This window comes from Cyprinus carpio, unplaced genomic scaffold, assembly GCF_018340385.1.
Source record: "Cyprinus carpio isolate SPL01 unplaced genomic scaffold, ASM1834038v1 S000006552, whole genome shotgun sequence".
Lineage (NCBI taxonomy): Eukaryota > Metazoa > Chordata > Actinopteri > Cypriniformes > Cyprinidae > Cyprinus > Cyprinus carpio.
Window position 1 is genome coordinate 695,938 of NW_024879215.1, and position 20,742 is coordinate 716,679.

At 36.7% G+C, this 20,742-nt stretch overlaps 1 protein-coding gene across 1 annotated transcript in view; it reads left to right on the forward strand.

Annotated features, from left to right (window-relative positions):
* Positions 1-20,742, forward strand: part of LOC122143992 (zinc finger protein basonuclin-2-like) — a 140,746-nt gene that overhangs the window by 82,901 nt on the left and 37,103 nt on the right. Inside the window, 1 exon segment of the mRNA XM_042754595.1 lies at positions 19,641-19,743. Coding sequence (XP_042610529.1) covers positions 19,641-19,743 — 103 coding nt within the window.

A 20,742-nucleotide genomic window follows, 5' to 3' on the forward strand; every position in this document is an offset into this window, starting at 1 on the left:
CTTAAAAAAATAAATAAATACAGCCCAACATATCTGGTGTTCAGTTTTTATTGTAAAATGATCTAAGTATTCAGCTGAGAACTGTCAGAAAATAGGGTCAAGAAAGCGGAAATGTAAATTGAATTGGCAAATTGTAAAGGTTTAGCTCGGCAATAGTTTTTCTCTTTCCTCTCAGTCCTGTCAGATGACGCATGAGGCATTAGGAAATGTCATATTAAACATTGATTCTGTCTGTTTCCTCCATCACTGTCTTTTTAATCATATCACTGCTTGTATGAAGCTTGAGAAACGACATTGGAAGTAAAGAGAATTACAGGTAAAAACTATTTATAAATTAAAACAAAAATAAATAAATAAATAAATAAATAAAATCAATTTAGAAACCAGGTGTCAAAAAGTGTCAAATTAAATATACAATGTGGGATCCTTAGTAAAAGCTCTCATTCTTGTTTTCTGTTTATTTCCTAGGGTGACTTATGATTCCCTTCTTGCTAAAACAGACTTCATTAAATTACATCTCACAAAAATAAACAAGTCTTTTAAACTATTGTTAAATGAAATGTAAAAGTCAAGCAGGTTTCAGCTTGTTCTGTCACTGACTAAACTCATCTTTCTCACTTGATATTAACAGCACTTCTAGTGACCCGAACTGTGTGGCCCGTACAGTGCAGGAAATAAGGAGGTGTTTCTCTGAAAAGGGCAAAAATGCAAGCAAGGCCACCTCAGAGTGCTGAGTGTATGTTTAGTTGTGTGTGTGTGTGTGTGTGTGTGTGTGTGTGTGTTGGGAGGGAGGGGGTAAAAGTCCCTTTGAGCTGAAGATTATTGGTACGCCACAATTTACAAGAGATATGCCGTCATTAGAGCTATAGTTGGTGAAGGACCAAACCACTGGGTAAATCTGCCATGAAATACTAAACTGAGGCAATAAAACCTGAGCATTTGCAAGAAAATGGAAACAGATGAGGGGCCATAAAGGATACTTGATGAACATATATGTGTGTGTATGAGAAAAAGAGAATGGAATGTGAACCGTTAGAAAGAGAATATGAATTTGAATATATTTGTGTGTGTGTGTGTGTGTGTGTGTGTGTGTGTGTGTGTGTGTGTGTGTGTAAACACTACGGTACAACAGTCTTTGCGAGTTCCACAAAGCCACATGGGAACGCTTGCCAAAAACAGCACAATCTTTGGCAGAGACACTAGTACAGGCTGGGCATGGCATTGTGGAGGACAGCCGCTAGACCACCAGCACATCGTATATGGCAGATAAACACAAAACTAAACCCTTATTCACCTATGCATTAAGATTAATTAATACTTTTACTCTAATATTACTTTTACACTAATAGAGTAAACGAGAGAGAGAGAGAGAGAGAGAGCAAAAACAGTCTGAAATGAGAACATTATGTTGTCAGTTCTCAGCCGTACACAAGTGTGCTGTAGCGTATTTATTGCAGCGTTTTCTTGAGGTTCTGGTGTCTTGTTTCCACTCCTATGAAATGGACAAGTGTTTTTTCTTTCTTTCTCAGTGAGACCACTTATTTCCAGTTGGTGGTTCTTGTGTAACATGTCATTTAATCATTTCTGAGTGGGTTTAGTTCCTGTATAGTGTCCTTGCTTCGAGCACACTCACACTGCTTCAAGCTTCTGCAGAAGAATGTAAATGTAAATCTAACATACTGTATGCAATTTAATATTTACACCTGTATTAAATTGGCATTAATAGATGCAAAAAAAAAAAAAAGGCACATACTCATCATCTTTTGTTTTCAGGTCCCTTTAAGTACATGAATTACAGTACTTAAAAAATAAATAAACAACGTGACACCAAATAAATTTCAAAACCATCTTTCATTGTCAGCACATTGTTAAAATAAATAGCCACTGCAAGGCTTTTACAGTATGAACAGTCCATTAAGAACAGGTATTGGCCTGTGTGTGTGTGTTTATATATATTTATTTCTCCACCTCTTGGATGTGTTTCAGAGACACAATCTCTTTAATAAACAGATCTCTGTCATTAAGCATGGTTGATCTGTTTAAACCCTTACTCTGTTTATGTTCGTTTGAGAGGCTGATAGTGAGGGGAAGGTGGATTATAAAGTACGAGTCCAATTAGAGCTGGTCTCCACCAGTGTCAGAGTCCTTGACAAACTTCTGTTTCCGAAGTGAACACTTCTGTCTTCATTATTGAAACTGTACAGGAGGAAATGTTTTGCTGCTTAGTATAGTAAAGACTAACCGTGGTTAATATACAGGCAGTTTAAGGGTTAACCTCACAGAGTGATTTTTAATGTCCCTGTTGGATTTAAGATCCTAGGTTACAAAAGCCCAGGTTACGGTCTCATTGTGTCCTGTGCTGACCTAAGTGAATTTGAATTTTTTAATGAATGGTTCAATATCCAATTCATTAAAGTGGCTGTTTTATTTGATGCATTTTCTGTAGGCAACTGGAGAGAAATGAATTGCAAGCTTAATGTTTATTGGAAGGGATGAGAGTCTGACCCTTTCTTGATAGGATCGTAGTCACAGAAGCGCTACTCAGCGTGTCCCTAAGCAATAGACGTTTGGTCGATTCTTGGCTTACCCCTTTGCAGGGGAAAGAAAACGCTAGAAAAAGACAGCGCCATTGCAGTATTTCATCTTTAGAGGAAGGTGACAAGTTGGCTTGACTCTTGCTTTGGGACAGGAGTCCTCGTCTTTTTCTTCCTGTGTTTTCTCAGGTCTCCGTCTTGTTCTCTTGCAGGCCGAAATGTGACTGTACCGTGGCTTTGTCTGCTTGTACTTCTTTTATTTTTTTTTGTTTGCATGACATATAAATAAGATTTACTCTTTCCCCTCCAACATTTTTTAAGTCACCAGCCACCACCCACATTTTTTATCTTTTTTTTTTAAGGCCCCCAATTATTTTTTTGAATGAATATCTGAACATGCAATATGTCAAAATAAAGAACAAAACCTTCGCTTTTAAAGAAAAACACCCGTTTTATTCTAACTTCATGCATTCTTTTTTTATTATTATTATTTTATCAACACTCGAATGTGGGCAAGTTTCATAAAGAAAGCACCATTTTGAACAAAAAGCTGAAAAATTACAAATTTTCATCTAAATGAATCCAATCTGATTTCTAATTCTGACAGTTCTTTTATATGAACCCTACATTTTGCAATCTGATTCACATTTGTTTACATGTGCATTACATGTATTTTGAACAAAACTTCAGAGAAACTAGAGAAAGCCAATGCAATAATGTCACAGAAGCTGCCGTGGATATAATCTTTGATTTCTTTAATAACATGACTAAAAAGACTGCTGGCATATATGCCAGAAGAGATTTTTTTAAAGCAGATATTTAGTAAATATTCAGTTTCAAAAATTGAGGTGTGAAGGCTTTTCAAGCTGACTGAGCCATCAGTCCGATTACTAATGGATTATTTGGTTGCATGTAAACATAGTGTAACACATATCCCAACATGTGAAACACAAATGTAACAAAAACTGAGGGATATGAGTCACAGAGATAATAATTGAAAGAGGAAGGCAGAGAGAGAGAGTTGCTCCTGAATGTGTGTCAGATAGAGTTTTGAGGGCCTGACATTGGCTGGAGACACGCCAGATGTCAAGGAATGGTGTTGTTGTACACTGAGGGCACAGCCACAGTCCGAAAGTATTGATTTCCCTGCTTGTAGGAGGCCAGTAACTGTCATGTGGAGAGGCCTGACCTTGGAACAGCCAAGACAACTATTCCCCAATTCCCAGCAGCCTGACTGAAGCTCAGAGCAATGTAGTCAAGACAACAACACAGCTCTGCTTTATGGCAAAGAGTGTGGGCTCATCTCACAGCAGAGAGAGAAGGAAGAAAAGGAGAAAGAGAGAGAGAGGAAGAAACAGTCCACGCTACCCAGCTCCCCTGAGCTCTCCATGGGCAGCCTTGAGTCTAGTTATCACAGTGTTTGAAATGACAATAGCTTGACTTAGATTTCCCTCTAGAGACTTGAATCTGGTCTATAACTCTGAGATAGACAAGACGAGAGAGTGCGATGGAGGAGGGAGGTGTGTGTGTGCGTGTGTGTATGTGAGAGCTAGGCTAGGAGGTAGAGGATGTACTACAGAAATGATTCATGTGGGAGTGTGACGCTGAATAAGACACAGCCCTGTCACCTGCAAACTCTTCCTTCAGAACGATGGACAGCAGCTGGTAAGTGTACTCCTCCTTGCATTTTCCCAGAAGTGAATGAATTAGACCTTGTTCCGCAGTGATGGCTCCATCTTTTCAACATTACATAGCCTGATTCTTCATCTTCTCCTCCTCCTCCTTGTCTTTCCTTGGCCACCAAAAGGAATCGTTTTTCCTTGCACTTTGAAGGAGTTTCTGAGGGCTCCCCATGCCCATCTTGCTAATGAATAGTAATTAAACCTCACTGTTAATTGATTACAAAAGCCAAAGCATATTTTAAATTAGATTTGTAAAAGTGTAAAGGTACTTTATTGCAGATTAGAAGATATCAGAAATAGGTTTCCTTACATAACTGGTTCTGTTTGGAATTTGTTGAAGCATCAGAATATTTCAGGAGCTCCACAGATTAAAGATGAGACATTAAAAATTGATTCCAAACACAGTGAATGTGTGAAAGCGCTGCTGTCATCCCTTCCTTGTCATTGACCTTGTTTACCAACACTGACATAGATCTGCTATCTCAATTTGCTCTCAGCGCTAGAGCGCGGTCCCGGTCTGAATTATGCATGATGTGCTACAGCAAATTCGTGTCACCAGCTGCCTAAACTATTTCACACGTTGATAAATTTGTTAAGCAGCACAAGTAGTGCTGTCTGTGACACTGCTGCTTCCCCTGGGGACTGGAAGGAAGGCAAGCCGTCGCATGTTGGCAAAGTACACTCCGGCGGGCTGGCAGACACGGGTTAGCTGCCAAACAGAAATCGGTCATTTGCATGGTTCCTGCCCCACCATTTGTCTTTAAATGAGTGCACTTCACACACTAATGATTCCACAACAGAGCTACCCATGTCTCTGTAGACCAGAACCCTTAAGTTCCACTTAGAACAGATTATTATGCTGTGGCACAGGCTTAAAAGGCTTGCGGGGGGGGGGGGGGGGGGGGGGGGGGGGGGGGGTAACCTGAAGGAAAACTGTAGTCAGTGGAGCAAAGCTCTGCACACAAACACTTTTCATCTCGGCTGAATCTCCCCTTTCCCTGACTCCAGCAGTGTCTTGGGTTTTTTTTTTTTCTAGGCAGATAAAAGTGTGACTCTGGACTGTACTATATTGATTTAGTTTCTCTAGTGCTACACAAGATTATTTTTGTCTTCTGTCAAAAAAGAGAAAAGAAAAGAAAAGAAAAGAAAAGAAAAGAAAAGAAAAGAAAAGAAAAAAAAAAAAAAAAAAGAAAAAGAAAAGAAAAGAAAAGAAAAGAAAAGAAAAGAAAAGAAAAGAAAAGAAAAAAGAAAAACACGTAGCAATAAATAGGGGAAGCTGGATGACTTTATGAGAAACAGGCTGTAGAAGTCACTGTATCTCGCATGGAATAACATGCTTCTGTGACAGCTGGTGATTTCACTATCAGGAAATTGCTTTGTTAGTCTCTTCAAAGTGCTGGAGATGTATTGTCTGCACATATACATTCATTTCAAGAAGTTTGCAGCTTAAATCTATGTCTGAGTGCCTTGCTTTCATCCCCTAACCTCCCGAACACAATAGGTTATTTAAGAGGAGGTCTGATGTATTTCAGCCCAGTATTACAATCAGAATCAAATATTTTCACTCTTAAGATGCCTTATAATTTTTGCCACTTGATTTTAAATGTTATGGCTTTCCTTCAATTTTGCATGGTCAATGAAGTGTTCATTAATCAAAAAATAAAGAAAGAAATAAAGAAAAGAAAATAAAGAAAGAAATAACTGGTCATGTCTTGCTTGCTCATGCTGGATGTAGCCACTGAGCAGTATTAGACTCAGTGATGGAGGTAAATGATAAAAGGGTTTCAGTTTTATTTTATTATTATTTTATCTTTTTTTTTTTTAGTGCATATTTGTAATCATGATTATAATACAGAATATCTAGAATCACCAATACAACATATATTACAAAACCAAAATAAAACACCATTCATAAAGATTATTGTAAAATAGATACACACTGTCAGTTACTTTACAGGCAAATCAGTAAGGTATAGAAATGCTGAAACAACCTCATCTGAATTTCACATCTGCTAGCTGGTTGTGAAGATTTCTGCAGGAAGTTAAAGCGTATGTACTCGCTTACATAATTACACAATAGTGGTAAAATTGTGCAACCATGAAAACTCATCTTTTCAATTATGCAATGTTTTCTGAGTCACCACAAGACAAAATATGTCTAAACATTATAATTTGTGTAACCAGTGGCTTCCTACAAACACTTCTTTGGGAATCAAAATAAAGTGCATCACCAATATCAATGCCAGGCGCTCTGAGGGTTAAATTGAACACTAATCAGGTAAACTAATCAGCCTCTCTTACCACCTTACGTCTTATATATAATTGATTTCTATACAGAGTGATTCTCCACATAATTCTGATTTCGGGGAGAGATTATAATTTTAATTTATTGTTTAATTAAAAACCCTATGGTTTCGAGCACTGGGTGGACAAAAACATCCTAAATACAGTGTGTAGAAGCATGACATCTCTTCGTATTTCAGCCGACAAACATTCCTCTGCCAGCTGGCTTAATCTAAAAATGTAGAAATGCAGAAATGCATGCACAAAATGTTTGCCAGTTTATACTAGTAATAGTTTGCACCTAAATCCGTAATAATGTTAACACAAGGTTTGACGTACAATAAACTTTTTTTCCGCCTTATAATAGTCATATTAAATGTTATTATGCTGACTTGTAATAATTTGCAGTTCCTCTCAAACTGGAGTTTGGGTTTAGAATAAAAATGCCTCAGAGCCTAAAGAGAAAGGGTGTTCAGTTGGGACATAATTTAATATCTGAAATGCAGGCTGTTTTCAGTGGAAATCAAAATGCACAGGATTTCTGTCAGGTTTATTACAAGCAATTATTATCATTTTTTCTCTCTTTTTTTAAATACAGTTTCTTGATTAAAAATTTCAGCTTCACCGCCTGTCTAATTAATTAGTGGGGCCATTCTGAGCAGAGCTGCTGGTCTAATTAGTCTGAATGGGCGCTGATGCTGATCATTCTGCGTGTTACAGCTGTCACGGTGCGTCTCCCTCAGGTGCCCCGCACACGCACATACAGCTCCGGCCCGGCCCGGCGCGAGACCGGGAGGCACACATGACCCAGATGTATAGTGACCTCTTGCTGAATTGCTAATCAGGCGCGTAGCACCAATGTGTGACATGAAACAATTTTGTTACCAAATAGAAGCAATCAAAAAAAAAAAAAATCCTAAACAAAAGCAGTGGTCATTCAGACACAGGATAACACTCTCTGTTAGCCTTCCATGCACCTCATCTACAGATCCGACGCTTGTGAAAAAGAAGTTCAAAAAGTAAAAGGTTTAATTTGAAATTTTTTACAAAGTGCATTTTTAAATTTGTACTAAAGTGTGTTAAGAAACATCGTATTCCATGAATATTGTTATCTGTTCTTTTTACATTTATGCATTTAGCAGATGCTTTTATCCAAAGCAAAAAGCAATTTGCAAAGGATATTCATAATATATGTCAGGTTCATTTGACAACTAGATTAGGAAGCAAGCTAGAGAAGAGACGAAATACTTTTGAAGTCATTAATTAATTCAATAGGTAATTTAACATAGTTTTTTTTTTTCCTTTTTTTTTTTTTTTTTTTCATAAGGCGGCTTTTACGTCCCAACAAAATACTTCACTGACATTGAAATTTTCAGGTATTTTATTTAACTATTAGACAACAGCTTTAAACTGCCTTTTTTTTTTTTTATACTGATGTCTACTCACAAGCTGTTTTCAATGGCTTCCTCACCAGCACTCTCTGTAAGGCTAATAATTATCTCTTATAATAAATAAATAAAAATAACCCTGAAACATTGAGATAGATGGGTGAACACAGTCTTGGTGCTTGGAAGGGCCATCCACCTGAGTCAGTTTAACATCACAGTCTGTCTGTATAGCTGCACTGACGGCGATTGTGTTCGTTTCTGTCTGTGTGTGGGCATGAAGCTTTGCTGACTTGGTAAGAAAAGGCTCGTTACGAGGCAAAACCTCATTTCCACTTCAAGGGAATATCTGAAACCTGATATCAGCAGTCCCTTCCCGTCTCTCTCTGTCATGTCAACGCTACAAAGAAAAGGTCCGTGTCTACATATAGCTGGGGGAAATGGCAAAGTGTACAGCCCTTTTCTCACTGATGCTGAAAAATGCCCAGCAGTACCAGGAGTTAAAAGTAATAACAAATGAGAAACCCCATAAGAGAGCCGGTAATATTTACCTGAAAGATCTAAGACAAAGCTTGTTAAAAGTGCATATAGGCTCTGTTTCAACATCTAGAACTTTGTACTACAGTGACAGCACTGTCCCGGAGACACTGTTAACAGCATTCAGCCTGTCCTCTGAATACCACAAGAGACTTGACTGAGGTCACAGGTCACAGCTACATATATAATAACTAAATGGAATTTTTTACGCTCCAATCAGTGTGTGTGTGTACATGATGTGTGCTACACACTAATGGGTTTAAATATCATCTACGAAATGTATAACAGTAATGAATTTCTTTCATTTGTTGATTTCAAGCATCTCAAAGTGCTTTGTTCAATCAACGTTGTTAAAGTCCACTCACATGTAAGGCTTTCAAAATTAGAAACGTTAAAAATGCAAACGAGACCTTGGGTTATTATTTTCCACTCTGTGTTTCTGACATTTTGTCGACATGAGTAATTAATTTAGGCCCTTTTTTGGGTAAGTCCAAAGAGCCCAATTAACATGCCTAATGTTGCTGCATCGTGTAAAAAACATTGGTTTTTAATATCTGGAGAATAGTTAAATGACTTCCCTTCATTATTCAAATGTCTATGCAAAGTCGCCACATGGGGACGGCACAAACACGATAATCATGCAAAAAACATGAATGAAGAAAACTGAGAGAGAGAGAGAGAGAGAGAGAGAGAGAGAGAGGAAAAAAATTATACACCAAAAATCTAGACACCACAGATATTTACACTTCCAAGTCATTTCTTTTCTCTCGTCCCCTATACACTGAAAACCCTGTGATCCTATAATCATTAGCCAACAGGCCACACATTTTTTCTCTCTTCCTTTGCAATTGTATCTGTCAGTTTGACTGGATGTTTTAAATCGTGTTATAGTACACCTAGACCTGACACAGTCATGTTGCAGATAAATGTATTTGCAAGTTTGAATATTTGCTTGCAGCTTATAAACTACACATGTGCTTAGAGTAAGATTATGATAAAATCGATAATTAAATAAAGCAATTAGCAGGAAAGTGTGCGGGTGCGTTAGAAGCGAATGTTACAAGCAAGCGATCTAGAGAAGGAACTCAGTGCCGGAAGCCAAGAGATGGTGTGGAGGGACAATTTACAGTTTATTTGAATGTGATTTGATGAAACGGTTGTGTGTGCTGTTTTTAAGTTTCACAGTTAATACTTGTTTTTAACAAGGGCAAGAGGCCCCCATTAAAAGCAGTGAAAGCAGCATTTGGCTGTGCTATCCACTTCATACCCCACAAAAAAAAAAATACAAAAAAGAGGTAACACATGTTGAGGTATGCTCAAAATTCAGCACATGCTGAGGTCTTGGATTTGAGGCAGACCCACAGCGTCAAAAGAATGTGTCCTTCCTCAAATCACTGCGGCTAAGTCAAACCTTTTCACCAAGGGAAATTTCCTCTTCCAAGATTTTTAAGAGCTATAAGTAAACACATAAATAAGGAGAGAGTGGAGTCTAATGACCGCTTGTGTTAATTCTCTCGCGTGCGTGCGTACGCGAGAACGAGGGACTGTGAGCGCGCGCACAAGAAAAAAAAAACACGTTTGTTTTGTTTTTCCCTTACCTCAGCACATCTGAGAGAGATTTTTGGAACTGCAGAGCCCTGTCAAAACAAAGATGGCCAAGAGAGGCTGGAGAGGGACAGGGGCCCGAGAAAGAAGGAGCCACTGAGAAGGCAGCTGGAAACATCGAGCGTGTGGTTTCCCCCCGAGTACAGCTGCATTCACATGTGTCTGACTTTCTCTCTCGCTCTCACTCTTTCTTGCTCTCTTTTTTTGCTGTTCTCTCCTTCGCTCTCGGTGGAGACTGTCACAGCTGGTTGTACTTACAGCCTTCTGTGGTAACGCGTGTGTTTCATTATCCTTGGACGTGTGTTTTGCACCAGTTCTAGTCGTGTTATTGTTAGGATGTGGTAAAATCATAAATATGGGATGCAGATTGGGTGGGGGGGGGTGTATGTGACTCGTTAACTCCGGGCCACTGCTTGTTCGCATGACTGTGTGGCAATAAAAGGTCTGCCGCAATTTGTAGTGCTAATGACTTAATACTGCACAGACTAGAAGACGTACAAACATCCGTCAATAGCTGTATAATTGCATTGGGCCATCTTAGTCAAATGAAGTGGACCATTGTAGGATCCAGGGAGTAGGGTGGTAATTTTGCTGGGTCGATTGCAGGATGGCAATCAAATCCTTGGCAAACATTCCCTGTTGCATATGTGCAAAAAAAAAAAAAAAAAAAAAAACTCTGTATAGCTTTAACTCCTGAGGAACAGTTCCACTTGGTTGTGTTTTAAGTTTAATCCTTTAAAAAGAAAAAAAAAAACTTAAAGTAGGCAAAATGCATTTGTCTACTGCAATTTTACGTCCTGGTTGAAAAAGCACAGTCCCCTCAGAGAGTGACCTGTGACGCGCTGATGCCCTCATCTCCTCTTCATCCCCTCTCTATCTCTGAACTTTGTTTGGCCTGATAAAGACAGTGTGATGGACTTTCTTTGAGTCTCAGCACACATTCCAGCATATATCCAGAGCGCCGGAGCGCGGTGGAGAGGGAGGGACGCTCTGCAGTTGTCACTGTGGTCATGTAGGAGTGCAAGTGAGACCACGATGAGTCTCTATCCATATTTTCTTGCTCTCTCTACTCTACTCTTCTCATGCCTATTCCTGTTCCTAATGCACTTTAAGCTAATGAAGAAACACAGTCTTAAAGGAGCAATACCTTTTTCAGAGGGGCAGCTGTCTGAAGTCGGCATTACATCATGCAGACCCAGGTAATGCTCATATACACACATGCAGAATAAGGCAAATATTACAGCTTGCTTTTTGAAATGAAAGACAGGCAGACAAATAAATAATAATAATAATAATAATAATAATATCATATGCCAATGCAGTAAGAAAAATAAACTTGTTTTTACTTTGTATTAAATACATTTTTCACTTCTTTTTTCTTTTCTTTTTTCCTTCAATTGAGTAATATTAACATTGTTGGGCAGATAAATTACTATTTACTAATAATAATAACAACCCTAATTCATTAAGAGATGATTTTAAAGAGATTAAATAATAGTATTTTTTTTTTAGATGTTTATAGAGAGTGTATAGAAGAAAGGTCAGAATATTTCCCAAAAGCCCCAGAGGTCTTGTCTGTATGTCTACACATCCTTGCTGGTCCTGTGTAGTCAGTATGTAACTGTCCCCTCCTTCTGGGGTCAACCTGGGAGCAAAATGTTTGTGCTCTGACTAATGCTGCTACTGTGGCAGTGTGAGGAGATCCACATTTACACAGAAAAACATTACAATGCTGCACTGCTCTTTGTCAGTTGAGTGGGGAGTTTGTTTCATATAGAATTATTGAGTGTCTGTGTTTGCAATACTGACTGTGTGTGTGTGTGTGTGTGTGTGTGTGTGTGTGTGTGTGTGTGTGTGTGTGTGTGTGTGTGTGTGGTGTGTGTGTGTGTGTGTGTGTGTGTGTGTGTGTGTGTGTGTGTGTGTGTGTTTTATTAGTCTTCTGTTCTTTGTCCAGTTTACTCTACCCTTGGTTGCTAACCCACACAATCTTTGTGGGGTAATCAGAGCAGGTGGCAAAGCCTGCTGGGAATAAGACTTTATCAGCAGAAGACTGATAAGAAAAAACTTGAAACATGCAGAGTGTGCTGCATACAATACCTCTTTTAGCCTGTTTATTAAGTTATATGGGGGAAAAAGATACAGTGAAATTACAAAGAGAAAAAATTATAATAAAAATACATCATATTCATATAACTTAAAAAAAAAAAAAAAAAATCATTTTCAAATCCAAGCTGATAGATAGATTATTAAGAGCTATTTCAACCTGATTTAACACACAAAAAATGTTTGTGGGGATAAATTAATGCATATAGTTTGGTTCAGTGATGTTAAATATTTTTTTCTTAAAACCTCTTAATTTTTTTTTTTACCATTTTCACAATGTACTGTATGTCTACTGAAGAGTCATAACAGCAACAGACTATGATTTCACACTAAATGGTCCTGTACATGATTTTGATGACGGAGTTTTAAGTATAAACAAAATAAAAACAACTAAAAAAATAAAAAATAAAATAAAAAAAAATAAATGTAAGTGCACAAAATAAAAAACACACAAGATACATTATCTGCAAAAAAGTTGTAATATTTTATTCAGTCAATGTTTATCTGCAATATTTAACTAAATATTTAAACTGGATATTAGTATTTTGTGTATTGTACAGAACAGTCAATTATAGTGTTACACAGTAACTATTTTGCTCCCTACTTTGCTCTGTTCTTTTACATAAATTCATCTGTGGGTCGAAGTTCATCCAGGGGTCAATAGAGAATAGAGTGCTATGTGGCAAAAAGACTCAACGCTCAAAAAGACTGTGTGTGTGTGTGTGTGTGTGTGTGTGTGTGTGTGTGTGTGTTAACTGTGAGGGCCACTATGTGAGGTATATGTTTTAACGTGTGAGGACCAAATGTCCTCACTTCTATTGTGAAATGCTTTGACCACCCACTAGTGATTCATCTGACGGGTCCGTCACTAGTTACAAAGGCTTATAAATCAGCTGAAAGACGTTGTTGATGTAAATCTAGTGTTTTGCACATGTTTCTGTGATTGGTAAGTTTAGGGTTAGGGGCTGGTTACCTGATAGAAAATCAATGGAAGTCTATGCACTGTCCTCCCTAAGATACAAACAAACGTCTATGTGTGTGTGTGTGTGACTGATGAAGAGTATTATTTAGTATTTATAGTTGATATCATTGTTATACGATTATTGTTATTGTTAATATTACAGTTCTCAAACTGCTTTCACATGTTTACTGGGGTTTTCAAAACTTTTTCCCCCTTTTATTTCAAAGTTTTTAAAGAGCATAACAGGGCACTTTTTATCTATAGCATTTTGAATGCGTGTTAACATTGACCGTCTGAGCCGAGAGGAAGCACACACACGCGCAGCAGCTCTCCTGAGTGCTGGGGAGAGTATGTGGATTGGCGTTGTCCAAAGAAGGCCTGTCCACCATCTGGCTCAGGAATGTGCAGCCCCAATCAAAAGGATTGACAAAAGACTCCTCTCTTTCTCAAAACTCTTCTCCTCCACAAAACAACAAAAAAACACCTGGATCAATCAGCGGGTGACAGCACAGAGACAACGAGAGAGAGAAAGAAGATCAGTCGCTGGCAGAAGCGGCTCACCTCCCTCCCCTGTCCTCCCGAGGCGTCCACGTGCCCCCCTCCCTGAGCCCCTCTCTCCAGCACTTTGAACACAGTTATGTCTCTGGATACTGCAGCAGGCTGTCACTGGTTTGATCTCTGTCAGCTGAGTCTTTGAGAGGAGTTCACAGGGTCCTCAGTGGTCCAAGCAACAATCTGCCTGGACTTCTCTTTGTCTCTCTCTTCCGTTCAGTGTCCACTCTGACTGATGCTCAGTGTGCTCCGTGTTTAGCTGGACCTGTCTGCACTGATGTGAATAGCAAAGCAGAGTGATAAGAGTTGATAGAACAAACTCGCTGACTAGAACAGGCTGGGTCAAACCTAGAGCCAAAAAGGATGCACACCACACCCAACATCTCAATAAGTATTATACAAAATACTTGTGGTTACAAAAAAATTGTGGCCCAGAATAAACATTATATATAGGGTTATTATAGAAAACAAAGAAGCAAGAAGACCCAGTTAATAAAGTTAAGTTCTAGACAATTTCAGATCAGTTTTATATTTAAAGTTATTTATATATTACTAGTCCTCGAACCTGTTGGCTAAGAGGTCTTTTCGGCTATGTGCTAGTATCGCTACGGGAACGCAGACATCCAAATCCAATATAATTTTACAAATGCTAGTTTTTGTGTCACGGAATGTAGTTTTAAGAGTAGTTTAGTCAAGAATGTAGTTGTTTGTTTGTTAATAAAGATAACATCTATTTGAAAATTCGCTTTGATGTTTTGGAAGAAATCGGCCGTTTAACATGTCGAGTTATATTTTATACAACTTTAATGCTGGTGAGACCGGGGGCAATTGAAAAACTCAATTCACCCAATCAGAAACAAGCATACAGTGATGACATGACGATCATTTCACCTCAGCAGAAGTTTTCAACAAAATACTGATTTTGAGGGATACAAGTTACTTTTTGGATCTACAGTATTTTTCGTCTGCTGTTTACATTTTAGATGACTGTGAATTTAATCTTACATACGTTTATCTCTAGGTTACTGATTAAAAGTTTTTATAATAGCTGCAAAATCGGGGACAATTGTAACAATGTGTTACAATTGCTGCTGAGCCACATGGCTCAGTGTAAACACCTTTTGTCTGTATTGACATTTTTTTCTGTTGGATTTAGATAAAACGACATTTAAAAAAATATTAGTGTTACACATTAAACTATGTGTTGCTTTAAAAAAAATACAATGAATATTATCCCCACATGATCTTATTTTGTTAATGTCTATCATGTAGCATTTCATTAAAGTTTGGTTAAAGACTGTTCTTGACTCATCAGGTGATTAATGTATATGAGTAAAATATATATTTAAAGAATTAAAATCTAGTTACCACTAGAATAGTTGCCTGGTCTAAAAAGAATTTCAACCAAGGATTAAAAAAAATTAAATAAATAAAATACTACAGCAGTAAAGTGATTACATTGAGGAAGGCTTTTATTCGAGATACAGTGGGTTAATATGACTTATTTTTCAGTGTTACAAATGCCCCCAAACACTGTTACAATCACCTCGACCAAGGGGGCAATTGTAACATTCTGACTTCTTGCATTTAACTTAACTTAACCTTAATTCTTGCTCTTATTAGTGAAAATATATCAATTGTATTATTAATTAGTGCTCCTATATTTGTTTCTAGTATAAAAAGATGACTGAAGTATTTCAAGTAATCTGTGAGATATGAAGGAAAATGTAAAAAAATTTACAATTGCCCCTGGTCTCCCCTATATCAGAGCTTTCAACTTTTAAAATTTCTTAAACATTATTGTTCAATAAGTAATATTTAATATAAATAATAGTAGTATTTAGGAAACGGTGTGTGTGTCCGTGATGATTTTAGTTACATTATTCCGACAAGAGACTGTTTTTCTGAGTGAGTCCGCAGTAAGACTTTTATATTGAAAGAGACTGAAACAGAGTTGTAAACAAGCAAGTTATTTTCACTTTCAACAACAACAAACACACTGAGCAGCGCTGTCATGTGAAATCACTCTTAACAGATGAAAGATAGTACGACAAAGATATTGCTTTCCTCTGCAGACATTCAGACTGATGTATTATTGTGAAGATGAGATTGAGCTGAAGAATGAATTCTGTATCAGATGCAGGTAATGATTACCTACGGCACTCGGCCAGCTTTTTTCCTATTTTTTATAAATTAACATTAACAAAAATTAATAAATACATTAATAAATATGTACATTAATTAACAGAGCCCATATTTTAAAGTGTTACCAAAAATTAAATAAATGTATCAGATCAGTAGGATATTAATGAGAAATCTCTCAGCGATTCAGCTGAAATATTACAGTAACTATTACAGCTGTAACTAAGGCTTGTTCAACATAGCCTGTGTGATATTAGTATTCAGGCCTCAGGTCAGTAGCACACTGTTTCCCTGTAATATCACAGATGCAGTCCCATTGAGTAAAGCATAGAAGGGCCAAAGCCTGGAGAAAATTCAGACATTTTTATTATTTATTTAACCCTCTTTATGTTGTGTAAAATGACTCAACAATGATGATCATCAACTCAATGATCTGTTTTCATTTTTTAAGCAAAACATAATTAGGCATTGTTAAAAATATAAAACAGTTAATGGGAAAGAGAGCAAGTCAAAGAGTTGCATGAAAACAAATCAGTAAAGGGAATGAGGGAGAAAGAGTGTCAGTCCTGCCCAACGTGATCTCGGTAGTTTCTTGATTCATACAGTATCATACTGTAAACACTTGTACACATGTAAACCATTCAAAATGTTTACAAATCCTTTTATGCTAATAGAATATTTAATAAATAAAGTGTTATTTTTAGTAAATTACATCAACTAAATATGTTTTATAATGCCATCACATTGATTAAACACATTTGATATTAAACAATGTCATTCTGCAGCTCAGGGTATTAAAATATTTGTACATCTCTAAATGCATAAAAGCGTTTACATTTTGCATGCTGTCAGTATGTTGATATTGTATGTTACAATGTCAATCCAAATGCACAAAATTCACGTTTACACTTTACAAATGAATATGCACTTTATGCATGGATGCGCATACAAAACAGAAAAATCACAGTAAAATCAGAGAAAGTTTATATAAAATCAGAGAAAGTTTATATATATATATTGCAGTCTAATAATGCCTATCATAGTGCACTGCCTGTCTTTCTTTGTCACATGTTTTCCAGTATACCCTGCCTGTACATTTATGGCAGGATATTGACAGCATTTTGAAAGCTAAGCCTTAAATAAGATCAAATCTTGTGGGTGGTAAAGAGGACAAGATGCTTTTAGTGTTTACCGGTGACCTGATGTCAGCAAAGTTGGTCTGTGAGCAGTGTGTGTGTGTGTGTGTGTGTGTGTGTGTGTGTGTGTGTGTGTGTGTGTGTGTGTGTGTGTGTGTAAATGTAACAAACACAGGAATCAATAGAGATGGCTGAAATGATGCTTTAGGATCTCAGCTACAGGTTCAGTCTGTAATCATTCGGTAGTTTGGCATCTTCTCCTCGTGGAGTGATGAAGTGAGGAAACCTTTAGCTGCCGTTTCATACTGTTGTGCATTAGTACCCTTAAAGGACATGCCATGTGGTCTGTAGCTGTGCTCTTACTGTTTTAAGTGTATGTCATTAATGTAAATATACAGTATAAAAAGTGCAGCATTGACACTGCTGATCTGTTAATTGAGCTCCTAATTGAGCTCTTAATTATTTAATTAAACAACATTAAGTATTACATAAGTTGTCAGACCACATGTTTGATGTTTCCATTTTCCTTAGTGTTCCTGCATTGTTGCGCTCTCTCTCTCTCTCTCTCTCTCTCTCTCTCTCTCTCTCTCTCTCTCTCTCTCTCTCTCTCTCTCTCTCTCTCATTTATCATGGCTTATGTGATAAATGACTGCGATACAAAAGGCCTCATTCTTCAATGAATCATACATGTTTAGACCAAACGCCCATAAGTCAGCCTGGCTTGTAAACTGATGTCATAGCAGCAACGATTTTGTTTAAATGATTGATTCAGAGTAATTTTTCAGCTTTATCAGGTTTTTTATTCAATAATAATAATAATAATAAAATAATTGTTAATAAACCATTTTAAAAGCCCAGCTGAATAATACTTGACAGTAAATAAACAAACCAGGCAGCTACTGACCTGAATTGAGTCTCTGTGCTGGGCTGTCAAGCAGTTATGATGTGGCTATTAATTAATCTACTAAATCACAAATTAATCGTGCATCAAATTTGTCATAGAAATTACCCCCAAAAAGATCATTTAAATGTTATTATAAAAAATAAATTAAAAAAATTGTTAAAAAATCAAATAGACATTACAAAAAGTAGGTTTAGAAAAATATTCTGTATAGAATTTATTGCACATAAACTTTAAGGCTACAACGCATCTAAACTGCTATTTAGATATATTTACAGACCATTCATTGAGGAGGCACGAATGCATTTACACTAAATTACAGTTGAATAAATAATGCCATGAGATTAATGGGTATTAAAAGGAGTCTGTTTGCCCATTTATGTATTTATTTATTATTGTTATCATTATATTGGCTGCCAGCATCCTTCAAAATATCTCTTTTTTTATGTTCTGGAAAAGAAAGAAAGTCATACAGGTTTAAAACGTCATGAGCATGAATAAATGATGACAGCTTTTTATTTTTTTTATTATCACTTGTTCCAATTATTTTTATTTATTTTTCATTCATTTTTTTCATTCATTCGATTCACTGAAACTGCTGATTCAGGAATTACATAAATGTCTCTCTTTATAAATGGCATCATTAAATCATGGTTAAATGATCGTGATTAATGCAAATCACAATATAATTAAAGCAAATTCAACATTTAAAAAATAGATAAATAAAGAATATTTTGAATATTTTCATTTTTGCCAAAAGAATATTTTTTGTCATTGTCAAAAATCATTTTGCTTCAGAAAACTAATCAAAATGTTATTTTTAAGGATTTTTATTCCATTTGTTTTCCTCATACATGACAAGTCTTGCCTGTGTGTGTGTGTGTGTGGAAGTTTCATATTTGTCATCTCTGATCATAGATCAGATAGCATACCCTGTTAAAGAAGTCACTGCTCGCCACTGAAAATACATATTATTATTATAATTTTTTATTTCCTGTATCACAGATAACACAGCAGAAAAGCCTTAATAGAATCAGTAGGATTTGTCACTATAAATAGTCAGTACACTAACCTGTAACATGAGCTACACTTACTCAGGGCATGAAAAAACACATAAAATGTAGTTATGCAATGTTGGAAAAGATAACAATCAGAAAGACAATTTTATTTTTATTTTTTCACTTTTAAATTAATCTTCCGTGGGACCTTGACAGCCGAGGTGTGAGGGAACACGAGCACCGCTCTTCCTGCTGGAGTCTTTCAGTGGCGCAGTGATTAAGGAGACGTCTTATCACAAAATGCCATTGTATTGTCCTGCCAGGCTGACTGTCTCGTTGGGACACTTAACCCCTCATCGCTAAAAGCTTTTGGGGTCAGCTCCGGTTCAGTCTCCACGTCAAGTAATGGCGGCTTTTGTCAAAACAAAGGAAATTCAAATGGGGCAAAAGCAGGCCAGGTTTCAGGTGAGAGGAAGGAAGAGCTCATCTAAATGCCCCTACATGAATATGGCACAAGACAGAGAGCGGATGCCTCATTATCACCACGTCAGTCAGCTTGACAGTCAGACACGAGCATGACTGCATTCGTTTGAGACAACTCACATTAATAAATGACCACATCTTTGAGTGAAAACCTTTTGCGGGGATATTTATTGCAAAGAATGTTGTCTTAAGCTAAAAGATTGCATGATTTAACAAATGAAATGGTTCATTTTTTTATACATATTTAATAAATCAGAAAGGGCAAAGACTACATAGGCTAATAATCACAGCTCTTGTTATAATTGTTCAGTGATGATTATTTGCTTGTGCTTTTTCAGGCCATCCGCTGTACTCTGGTAAACTGCACATGTGAGTGTTTCCAGCCTGGAAAAATCCACCTGCGGACATGTGACCAGTGCAAGCATGGATGGGTCGCTCATGGTGAGTATCAGTCAGTGTGTGTGTGTGTGTGTGTGTGTGTGTGTGTGTGTGTAAGCAGCCTGGTCTCATTGCTCCTTCGCTCAATACATAGGTATTTAAATAAATATTGCATGATAACAGTGAAGTTATTGCATAATGTTTTATGTGTTTTAAGATTTTAAATTGTAGCTTTGATTTAATACTCTGAAATGTATCTGCACTAGAAGTGACACAAAATAGAATTAAATGTTGTCATTTCAAATGAAGTAAATAAGTCAACTGCATTCAAAGTGATTGGAAACTTATTGATCATAAATACAATAGAACCTGACGATTAATTGTATTAATTTAGTATTCATAGATTAAATTAGATTCATAGAGATTTTTTTTTTTTTAAAGTGGATACTAATTGTAATTCATAAATTTCTTAAATTTTTTTCAATACACACACATTTCTTATTTCAATACACACATCTATGATATTCATTCAAAGCTTTAGGCTAATTAAGTAAAATAATTCCAGTTGAATTCACAGTGTTGGTAATATGGCATATAAATATATACTTATTTAATGATATTTTATATTAAGATATACTGTAAGTCAGCCTTTCAGATTATTCTAAATGTGCGAAACACAAGTTTAAAAGTAAAAGTTGATTTAGTAGTGGATTTAGTATTTTACATTATAAACGCTTAAATAGCAAATGTTTCTATTTTAATTGTTAACTGCTGTACCCAAAGAGCGCAAAAATCACAAAGTGACAATAGAGAGTATGGTCAGGCTTTCCATCATTTAGTTACAAAAAAATACCATTTAAACAAAAGCAAGAAAAGGGTTTTTCTTTGGCATGAATTGGGAACTTACTGTGTTTACAGCACGATACTGTGGTTACAGTGCAGCAGTTAAAGTCACGTATGTATGGTAGAACTTCATCTGTCTGATCGGTTGAATGAATGAAGTGACAGCTATGTGAGCAAGTAAACTCTTGATTCAGTATTTGAAGTGCAGGAGGGATGGGT